At 35.2% G+C, this 11,953-nt stretch overlaps 1 protein-coding gene across 1 annotated transcript; it reads left to right on the forward strand.

The window, feature by feature from the left end:
• Nucleotides 1–1,092: 1,092 nt before the first annotated feature.
• On the forward strand, nt 1,093–2,397 carry LOC110689492 (probable leucine-rich repeat receptor-like protein kinase At1g35710). Its single transcript, XM_021866276.1, has one exon. The coding sequence runs from the start codon at nt 1,093–1,095 to the stop codon at nt 2,395–2,397; it is 1,305 nt and encodes a 434-aa protein (XP_021721968.1).
• Nucleotides 2,398–11,953: the final 9,556 nt, after the last annotated feature.

Here is an 11,953-nt window from a genome sequence, read left to right on the forward strand (position 1 = left end):
GAGATGCATCAATATATGGAGGCATAAGGAAGAATTAAAGAGGAAGTTTTTTGAAGGAAGTTCGACCGAACATAGTTCAAGCAACTTTGAGGTTCGGTCGAACCTTGAGGCAGAGAGTTGAGAAAAAATTGCAAATTTGGAGGAGTGACCGAACCAAAGGGGGTTCGACCGAACCACCTCAAGTTCGGCCGAACAGAGGGTAGGTTCGGCCGAACAGAGGGTAGGTTCAGCCGAACCCCCTACTGTTCTGTTTCGACGGCTCGATTTCAGCCCGTGCTTCTTGTTTAATTGTTAGCCCTTGGATTGTCGTTTATTACCTAGACTATATATATTCTTTGTTTTGCTTCTTCTCTAATTTTTTTTTTTACAAAATTTTAAACACTAAGAGAGGGTTTTTGAGAGGTTTTGTGAGGAGCATTGGAATTCCATACGATTCATGCTTGTAATCTTGATTCATTCATCATCAATACTACTCCATAGTGCAAGGTGGGTTTTTTCTCCCGGTTCTCGGGTTTTCCCACGGTAACTTTGTCTCTCTTTTTTTGCTTTGATTTCTTCATGGTTGTTCTTAGTTATTGTGCTTGCATGTTCTTCATTCTTGTGGGTTGATTGCAATTAGTTTGAGCCCTTAATCTTTTCACCTCACCAGCTCGGAAATCTGTCACGCTTAATATATCTTGATCTCAGTTCTTATTCTTCTATTGAATTTATTTTTTTGTATGGGACTGAGGACATCAATTACAATCATTATGTAAAAAACTTGTCATGGCTTTCACGCTTGACATTTTTGAGATACATTAACTTGAGTGGTGTAGATCTTAGTATAGCTATAGACTGGCTCCAAATCATGAACAACTTTCCATCATTAGAAGTTCTATACTTAGATCGGTGTAAACTTAATCCTAGATATCCACGGTCACTTTCATACAAAATTCCTCAACCACTTTTTCAACTATTAGTCTAGCGATGAACAATTTGAATTCATGAATATTCCAATGGTTGTTCAATTTGAGTAATAATAACCCTCACCTTGTACATATCAATCTCAAATTTAATCGACTTGAAGGATCAATTCCTAATGCATTCGAAGATATGCAATCTCTTTCGTATCTTGACCTCTCTAGAAATAATTTGCAAGGTGCAATTCCAACTTCTTTTGGGAATATGCATGATCTTTCATATCTCGACCTCTCTCACAATAAATTGCAAGGTATAATTCCAGCTTCTTTTGGAAACATGAAGTCCCTTTCATATCTCAAACTCGGCTTCAATCAATTAGAAAGTTCAATTCCAAACATCAAGCACCTCACATATCTCGATCTCTCATCCAATAATTTCAAGCTCTTGTCAAGCTCACTTGGTAATCTGTGTAGCTTACAAAAACTTGATGTGATTCTTAACAATCTCACCCAAGAGCTCGGCGACATAATCCAAACACTAAATGGGTGTACAAAAAAATCATTATTGATTTTATGGTTGGAGTCCAACCAAATTTGGGGTCCAATTCCAGACACAATTGATACCTTTTCTTCATTACAAGAATTGTATCTTTACAATAATCGATTGAATGGAACAATTACTCAGAGATTGAGAAATATGACTATGCTAGAGACCTTGGATCTTTCATCTAATTCTTTGAAAGGTACTCTTTCCAACAATCACTTTTCAAATCTTTCAAGATTGAAGAACTTGGATTTGTCAAACAATTCAGCGTTGGTGCTCAATATGGATGACAATTTGGTTCCACCATTTCAATTCGATACAATATATTTAGGATCTTGTAGATTGGGACCAATGTTTCCAAAATGGCTTCAAAAACAAACCAAATATTCTTGGCTTGATATCTCTGGTGCCGGAATCTCAGATAGTATTCCGAACTCCTTTTGGAAATCATTGCCACCAAATTTGGTCAATCTTAATATTTCTCACAACAATATATATGGGACACTCCCAGATTTACAAATAATAGTCCCTAGTACTTCTAGTCAATTTTTTGACATAGATATGAGCTTTAACCATTTTAAAGGGAAAATACCATCATTTCCAAAACATGTTACTTCTGTTTACTTGAGTAGCAACAAGTTTTCTAACCATTTCCCTTTCTTGTGTCCTAAATCCAAAACAAATATTCACAATCTTGACCTCTCAAACAACTTGTTGTCTGGAGAACTTCTAGATTGTTGGATGAATTTTGACCAGCTGTTGTTTCTGAACTTAGAGAACAATAAGTTTTCGGCTAGTATTCCATCTTCTTTTGGCTACTTGAATAAACTTCAGTCACTACACCTAGCCAACAATATGTTTTCGAAAGACTTCCCGAGATCGATGATGAATTGTACTTCCCTTATTAACCTCAATCTTGGTCACAATTTATTGAGCGGGCATGTCACGAAATAAATTCCGTAGTTTCATTAGAGTGTAGAGTAGAGTATTTATACAAGAGATTAGGGCTCAAGAAATAGGCCCGTTAACTATACAATATAAACACTAATTATAGGCCCTAACACCCCCCCTCAAGTTGGAGCATGCAAATCACAAATGCCCAACTTGCCAAGTAAATACATGATTTGACTTTTACTCAAAGCCTTGGTGAAAATATCCGCTAATTGGTCCGTTGTCTTCACATAAGACGGACTAATGATACCATCCTGAATCGCATCACGAAGATAATAACAATCAACCTCAATGTGCTTGGTACGCTCATGGAAAACCGGATTCTTCGCATATACAAAGCAGATTGATTATCACAAAACAAACTCATAGCACGAGGATGAGAGACACCCAAACTCAAAAGAAGGGCCTTTAACCATTTCAACTCATCAGTGGTTTTAGACATTGAGCGAAATTCAGCCTCCGAAGAAGACTTGGCCACAGTGTCCTATTTCTTAGTCTTCCAAGATATAGGAGAAGCACCAAGAAACACCAACCAGCCAGAGATAGAACGGCGCGATAAGGGACAACCTGCCCAATCTGAATCACACCAACCGGTAATATGTAAATCACAATCCGAACTCAAAAGGATTCCCTGACCCGGACATCCCTTCAAGTATCGCACTGTACGAAGAGCCGCTTCCCAATGGTCCTGTCGCGGTTGTTGCATAAATTGAGACAAAATATGCACCGCGTATGCCAAATCCGGTCTAGTAAAAGACAAATAAATCAGACGGCCCACAAGCCGTCGATACTGCTCTGGATCAGAAAAGAAAGAGGACTCTGATTTTGCCAGAGTATGATTCTGCTCAATAGGAGTACCTGCCGGACGAGCACCTAGCAAACCAGACTCTGCAATAATGTCAAGTGTATATTTCCGTTGACATAAAAATATGCCTTCAGGACTATGAGCAACCTCAACACCAAGAAAATACTTCAAAACACCCAAATCTTTCATATGAAAACAGTCACTCAAGTATGACTTGAATGTTGAAATTGCAGAAGAATCATTACCAGAAATTATCAAATCATCAACATACACCAGAACACTAAGTTGTATAGACCCAGATTGCAGAGTAAAAAGAGAATATTCAGAGTACGATTGCACAAATCCGTACCTTTTCAGAGAGGCGGCCAATTTAGAATACCAACAACGAGGTGCTTGTCGAAGACCATACAACGACTTCAGAAGACGACACACCATACCAAGTTGAGAGCCATGAAACCCAGTCGGAAGCTTCATATAAACTTCCTCATCAAGATCACCATGAAGAAATGCATTATGGACATCCATCTGATGCAATTCCCAATTCTTTGCAGCAGCGACAACAAGAAAAGCACGAACAGTGACCATTTTAGCAACGGGAACTCATTGTAATCAATACCCTCAACCTGATGATTACCAAAGATAACAAGACGAGCCTTCAATCTCTCGAGTGTGCCATCAGAATTATGTTTGACCTTGTAAACCAAAAATAAAAGATAACATCATCATTGCATTTAGGCGGGAAAATTTTAATTGAAAAAGCAACACGTGGACAAAAATGACTTCTGCAACTTTTGTTTTAGTAATAGTTAATAGATATGTTCATAGTCTCATACAAGTTGAATGACTAATTGTAAAGACTTAACGTGAAGACCCATTACCTATTTTCAAATACTTAAAGTATTCAGTATAAGAGATAAAATGCTACTATTACGGTTGTTTTAATTTTTATTTTTTTTTAAATCTATGCTAAAATTTAACCAATATAATCTTTTAATTTATTATCATTTATCAATATGTATAAATTAAAGCATACATGGTTTCAAAAAAAATAAATTAAAGCATACATTGGGGACGAGTTTAACAAGTACAATTGACTATAATAATGCAAACGTATTGGTCAAAATGGAGTACATAAGAATAAAAAGGAAAATTTAGGTCCTTAAATCATGTTTAGGTTGTGAGGAGGGTCCTTTGACCATTTTTCAGCGTAGACTTTTTTATATTCCGGCCAAAAAAAGTTACATTTAAGTTCCCTTCTTTCTCCCTTCTCTTTTCCCTCTCCCCCCCCCCCCTATTAAACCCTAATTTCTTAAAACAATTAACACTAAAACTTCAATTGTAATCCCATAAATTAAAATTGAAGACTATTCAAAGTAATTCAAGGTTAATTCTCCCCACAATGAGAGAAAACGGGGAAAAAAGAAAACTTCATAAGTTACATGCTTTACACGTGGCTTTTTTTGCCCGGAAAATAAAAAAGTCAACACCGAAAAATGGCCAAAGGACCCTCTTTACAACCTAAACAAAATATAAGGACCTTTTGTGCCACCTTTTTTTTATAAAAAGGACCTTTGTCACAAAAAGGTCTATTTAAAAGGACCTTATTCACAAATTTTCCGAATAAAAATATGGAGTAATATTTGTTAGTAACGTTAATTAGAGAAATATGTAAATAAATATTTTTAGGGATATAAATATACGCCCGCTATTCTTGAATGTTAAAAAAAATACAATTAACATTGATGAAGAATTGAAGGCAAATATGGTGTAAATAAATAGTTTAGGGACATAAGTGTCTTAACACTATTTATAGTGTGGTCATTCGGAGTACTTTTTTTTTAAAAGGGATAAATACGTAAATAATATTTATAGGGACATTATAATAGTCTCAACACTAATAATAAAAGTTTACTCACACTTTTTAAAAGATAAAGGTAGGGGTTCAATTCAATAATATGCACAATAATAAAGAATTTTCTATAGGACCATAGTAGTATACATAAAGTCTTGTAATACAAATGTGAGGTTGTGACGGTACAATTTAGTAGGATTACAAGACTTTTAAATCTAGAAAAGTCTACTTATTACCTAATTTTTTATTATATGGATAAAACAAAAGAAAAAACAAAAAAGAAAAAGAAATAAAAAAAACAAAAGCCACATATAGTGATATAGGTAGAGGTGATCAACTCTAGGAATTGGGTCGGTTAAATAAAGTCTAGTCAATTTTAGTCTAGTTCGGATTTGAGTCAAGTCAATTTTAGTCTAGTTCGGATTTGAGTCATGTTAATCAATATGCTCATACAAGTTGAATGGCTAAGTGTAAAGACTTCACGTGAAGACCCAGTTACCTATTTTCAAAGACTTCAAGTTTTTTTTTTTTATTTTTTTTTTTTTATTATTTTTTTAAAGACTTCAAGTATTCATTATATGAGATATGGGTAGATTTTATTATTTTTTTAATCTATGATAAAATTTAACCAATAAAATCTTTTGTTATCATTTATCAATATGTATAAATTAAAGTATACATTGGGGACGAGTTTAACAAATACAACCGACTATAATAATGCAAACGTATTGGTTAAAATGGAGTACATAATAATAAAAATATGGAGTAATATTTGTATTACAACGAAATTTGTAGCTTTTGCATTAGTCACCATCAGCTCATCAAGCCGTAACAAATGAGCAATGATAATTGATTTTACTATTCAAACAAAAAAAATTAAGAACAATGATTATATTTCTATGTATACCTAAAAATTTTAAGCATATTTACCATCAAACACACTCATCTATTAATCATAAATAAATACAATGAATAATACATCTAATCTTCTCCTGCTTTCTTGGCTTTTGCTACTTTCATACTTTAGTTTTGCTGATCATGGGATTAATAATCCCGTTGGCAGTCACCACAACGACATCATGTGTCCTGAGAAAGAAAGAGAAGCTTTGTTGAAATTCAAAGAGGGCATCCAAGTCGATCGTTGCCGCCTCCTGTCGACTTGGGAAGATGACGATGATAACAAAAATTGCTGTCAATGGCATGGCATTCAATGCAGCAACCACACTGGTAATGTCATTGATAGAACAATGTATACTACAAGAGGGGAATCGTAGTGTATGTAGACTATGGTAAATTTTGCGGAATTAAATCTACTACTAAGAGAAAAGACACTGAGATAGGCAATGAATAAATTCACTATGTAAAAATGATTTACAATCACTAATACGTTGCCTAGACTCAAGTTCCGTGAGGAACTCAAGTTACCCAACTGTGATCCCTCAATCACAGTTTCTCACACTTTGTGATTCTACTCCGAATCACTTGTACAGTGTAAACAACTCTCTCAAGTCTCACACTTTACAACTCTCACAACCCAAACCCAATTACACAATGATTACAAGTATTTCCTAAAGAACTTAAGAGAGTAAGGATGGAAGGAACTTCTCTTTTAAACACTTTGAAACTTTATGCTCAGAATACTTAAGATTGTTTTTCCACACTTTCAAAACTTAACGTTGATCTGTTTTTATAAGGAGTTAAACCAAGCTTCCATCAAGTTCCCACTTCCCCCTTAATCCCACGTTCTCTTTGACTAAGAAGTTGGGATGTAGGTAGAGGAAATTTAGGAACATGATTTCCTTAGCTTGACTCCCAAGTTCAACGTTCTCCTTAATACTAGGAGCCAGTATTTACCAAGTCAAAAAAATCAGTTATTCAAAAAGATAATTATTTAATAAAAAAGATAATTATTTATTTATTAATTAAAAGATAAATAATTAATTAATTTAAAACTTATATTTTTAAATTAATGAATTATTTATTTATTTATAAAATCTTTTTCAAAACTGATTTTTATCACTTCCTTAAATTAAGGGATATGAAAACTGTTTTAAAACTTTCGTTTAAACTTTCTGAGTCAATCGTCAAGTTCCTTTTCAGGTTCCTTCAGGAACTTCAGGTTCCTTCAGGAACTTCGAGTTTCTTCTTAATTCTTTCCAACACTTTTGTTTCTTAAGTTCGTACACTGAGTAACTAAGTATATAGAGTTGTGAGGACATCTTGAAAGCTTGCATTCATCATCAAGTCTTCCAAACTCTGTTGTTCCTACACCGGAACATGTATTTGTGTACCTGAATCTTTCTGTTCAACCAAGACTCATAAACATCATTAGTCAGAGTTTGTTTTATGTAAGTCAATCATCAAAATATTAAGGTAGTCAATTCAACAATATTCCCCCTTTTTGATGATGACAAACAAAAACAAACTCGGTTAAACAAAACAAACATCCAAGCAATCAGAGTAACCAATACTTAAATAAAACAATTAAATTATTTAAAGCAATAAAATAAACTAAGGATAAAGAAGTCTGCATCATTCATGAAATTAATAAATTGTGAAATTTATACCTTTACTTAAATGATGAAGACTTGAAGGGAATCGGTTTGAGTCCAGCTTTCTGAGTTTGTTCTTCTCTTCCCCCTTTTGACATTATCAAAATGATAGAAAGAGCATGCTATATATAGTACTAAACTACGGAGGGAGTAGTAAATCTGAATTCATGAACGATTAAGCATGCGCACACAGTTCATATGCAACCAAAATGAAAACATCAAATTCAAAGACAAACTTAGCCAGTTTAATACAAACCGAAATAAAACAAAATAAAATGTTCAAAACAAGCCAAACAAAATAAAATTGAAGGACAATATCACTGTTTAATAAATCACAAGAAAGAGTGGGGTAGGTTTGTTTTGCAAAGGGCTAGGAAATGGTAGCAGCTTCATGGTAAGGTAACATCCTTGATCGCATCGAGAATGGTCTTGTAACAACTTTGCTTCACTTTAGCTTTGAGTTCCTGAGCCGAGGAGTCCATATGAGCATTTACTTTATCTTCCAGAGAAAGCATCTGAGTTTGCAGCCCCTCAACTTTAGTAGCCAGGTTATCCACTTTAGAAGAAAGGTTAGTTATACTCTGTGTAAGTGTAGTGGACAAAAGCTGAAGTTCCTCCTGGATTTGCAAGGAACTTGGACCAGAGCTAAAAGCACTGAAGCCGAAACCAGAAGTACGAGGCTGTGAAGCAGGTGGAGAAGGTGTGGTTTGGTGAACAGAGGAAGGAATAGGGGGTGGTGATGGAGTTCCTTCAGAAACAAGGGAAGACGGACCCTGAGGAACTTGGGTGGAAGTTCCTTCAGAAACTTTAGATGTATCATCATCCAATTCAACAATAATAACAGGCTGAGATCTCAGTGTTCTGGGTTTAGAAGAAGCAAGTCTAACGCTTCTCCTTTTTCTACCTGTTACAGGGACAGTTTGTTTAACAAAGCCTCCAATTTCCTTGAGTAGCTCTTTCACTAACTCCTCTTTGTCATCTTTTTCCTCCTTCTCACTCTCTATTTCTTTCTCTTCTTCTGTTTCCCTCTCTACTGCACTTTTTCTTTCTTTTTCACTCTCTTTTTCCTCTTCTTTTTCACTCTCTGTTTCCTCTTCTTTTTCATCATTTTTCTCACTGTCTTTCTCTTTCTTTTCTTTTTCTTTCTCACTGTTTTCTTCCTCTTTTACTTCTTCCTTCTCACTGTCTTCCTCTTTTACTTCTTCCTTCTCACTGTCTTCCTCCTCATCAATGCTTTCCCTCTCATTCAGTTCCCCCTCACGTTGATCTCCCTCTTCCTCAGATTCCGAGTGTACATCGGTAATAAAACAAACTTTTCAACGAACAACTTTAAGGCTTAATTTTGAGAGGGATTTTTCATGGAGTATGTTTTCTGGTTTCAAGGGGTGGGTTTCTTCATTGGTTAGAGGAACTTTGAAGGTTGGAAGTGGCAGTTGGTGTTTTGGGTTTTTTTGAGGTGAGTGGGTGCGTGTGGTAAGTGAGGTGAAAAGATAGGTGACGGTTGAGAGTTTAGTGGGATAGAGAAAAGGTTGCGATTTATTTTGACAATGATAAAAATTAAAAAAAATAAGATAAAATCTAATTGAGAAAAAAAAAATCTTTTTGTTGTTTTTAAATTTATAAGATAACAAAAATAATAAAAAGATAAAAATAAAAATTGAAAAATAAAGAAAAATAAAAATTACGAAAGAAAAAAAATTTCCAGTAAGTTACTTCAAAGTAAAATACTGGTTAACATGTACAGAGCTTTACAAAAAGGAACTTGGAAAATAATATGGCTTAATTTGTCTTCTTCATCAACATAATCACATGATCACATACTCATTAGAATTACACACTCTTTCATTGCAAGATTCGAGATTATGTTTTTCACACCAAGGTTATATATAGCAATTGCTCAGTCGTTTCACTAAGACATACCTTGGGGTTCCAAGAAGAACTGCTCAATTCAGCTTTATCATTCCGAGTTCCAATCGCATCTTTTCGAATTTTTCTCTACTCAAAGGCTTTGTTAGAATGTCAGCAATTTGATATTCAGTTTGTACAAATTCTAGTTTAATAGAGCCTTTTTCCACATTGTCTTTTAGAAAATGATGCCTAACATGAATATGCTTTACACGTGAATGATGTACTGGATCTTTTGATATGCAAATAGCACTTGTATTATCACAATATATTGGAACACATTCAAGAACTATGCCAAAATCACGTAATTGTTGTTTTATCCACAACAGTTGTGAGCAACATGCAGCAGCTGCTACGTATTCTGCTTCTGCTGTGGATAGAGCAACTGTATTCTGTTTCTTGGAACTCCAAGAAACTAAACAAGATCCTAGGAATTGGACCATACCTGATGTACTTTTTCTATTCACCAAATCCCCATCATAGTCGGCATCATCAAATCCAGTAAGATCATATGTGTCACTTCTTGAGTAGAATAAACTCAAGTCGTCAGTTCCTTTGAGATATCTCAGTATTCTCTTGACGACTGTTAGATGCGATTCTTTGGGGTTTGATTGGAACCTAGCACACAGACCAACACTAAAAGAAATGTCAGGTCTACTTGCAATTAAGTATAGTAAGGAACCAATCATACCTCTATACTTTGTCTGGTCCACACAAGTTCCTGAGGGATCTTCGTCTAACCTAGAGTTAGTTCCCATAGGAGTGTGGTTAGTCTTTGCGCTGTCAAGGTTATACTTTTTCAGGAGTTCCTTGACATATTTTTGCTGATGTATAAATATTCCTGATTCTGTTTGTTTGATCTGCAGTCCTAAAAAGAAATTGAGTTCCCCCATCATGCTCATTTGGAACTCACTGCACATCAAGTCAGCAAAGTACTTGCACAAAGATTCGTTAGTTGCACCAAATATAATATCATCAACATAGATCTGCACAACTAAGAGATGAGTTCCTTTAGATTTTAAAAACAAAGTTTTATCAATTTTTCCTCGTTTAAAATCATTTTCCAAAAGGAACTTGGACAGTCTTCCGTACCATGCTCTTGGAGCCTGTTTTAGCCCGTAGAGAGCCTTATCAAGTTTAAAAACATGGTTTGGAAAATTTAGATTCTCGAATCCAGGGGGTTGATCGACGTAAACTGTTTCTTTTAATAAACCATTCAAAAACGCACACTTTACGTCCATCTGATACAGTTTAAAACCCATAAAAGCAGCAAAAGATATTAAAATTCTAATAGCCTCAAGTCTAGCAACAGGAGCAAATGTTTCCTCAAAATAAATACCTTCCTGTTGGTTATATCCCTTTACAACCAACCTAGCCTTATTTCTTATAATTGTACCATATTCATCAAGTTTGTTTCGAAAGACCCATTTTAAACCTATGACCTTTTTATCTAGTGGCTTAGGTTCAAGATGCCATACCTAATTTCTTTTGAATTCATTAAGTTCCTCTTGCATGGCTATAATCCAGTCAGGGTCTTCTAAGGCTGCTTTATGGTTGCGAGGTTCCAAAGTAGATAGAAAAGCATTGAAGGCACAGAAGTTCCTCATTTGCGATCTAGTCTGAGTTCCTTTGCATAATTCACTAATAATTTTGTCCAGTGGGTGTGACTTTTGGTGCTTCCAAGGTTTGGGCTGGAAGGTTTGGATAGTAACTCGACTATTCTTATTTTCTGAGCCAGTTGCTTCTTCTTCAGTGATTTCCTCTTGTGTTATTGGTTCCTCGGCAGGTTCTTCAATCTGAGGTTGTTCTGTTGAAGGAACTTCAGTCAGTATGTCGAGTTCCTTCTCCGGATTTTCATGATTTTCATTTACTCGAGTTGGCTGCTTATTTGGAATTATTGCATCTTCTTCTTGTTCTTGAGAACGTACTAGACCAATTTCAAAGTCATAGTCCTCAAGTTCCTGTGTACATGGAAGTGGATTAGTTTCATCAAATATAACATGCACACTTTCCTCAACACACATAGTACGTTTATTGTAAACTCTATACTCTTTACTGTTAGTAGCATATCCAAGAAATACGGCTTCATCACTTCTTTCATCAAATTTCCCTATGTTTCTTTTACCATTATTATGCACAAAACATTTACAACCGAATGCTCTAAGATGAGATATGTTCGGTTTTCTGCCTTTTATCAGTTCATAGGGTGTCTTATTTAATATAGGCCTTAGCATGACATGATTTATAATATAACAGGCTGTATTCACGGCTTCTGCCCGGAAGTTCCTTGGAAGATCGCTGGCTATTAACATGGTTCGAGCCATGTCTTCTAAGGTTCTGTTCTTCCTTTCCACAACTCCATTTTGCTGTGGAGTTCTTGGAGCTGAGAAATTATGACTTAATCCTTGTTCCCTGCATAAATCATCAAATTTAAAATTCTCAAAT

Source organism: Chenopodium quinoa, unplaced genomic scaffold, assembly GCF_001683475.1.
Source record: "Chenopodium quinoa cultivar QQ74 unplaced genomic scaffold, ASM168347v1, whole genome shotgun sequence".
Taxonomy (NCBI): Eukaryota; Viridiplantae; Streptophyta; class Magnoliopsida; order Caryophyllales; family Amaranthaceae; genus Chenopodium; species Chenopodium quinoa.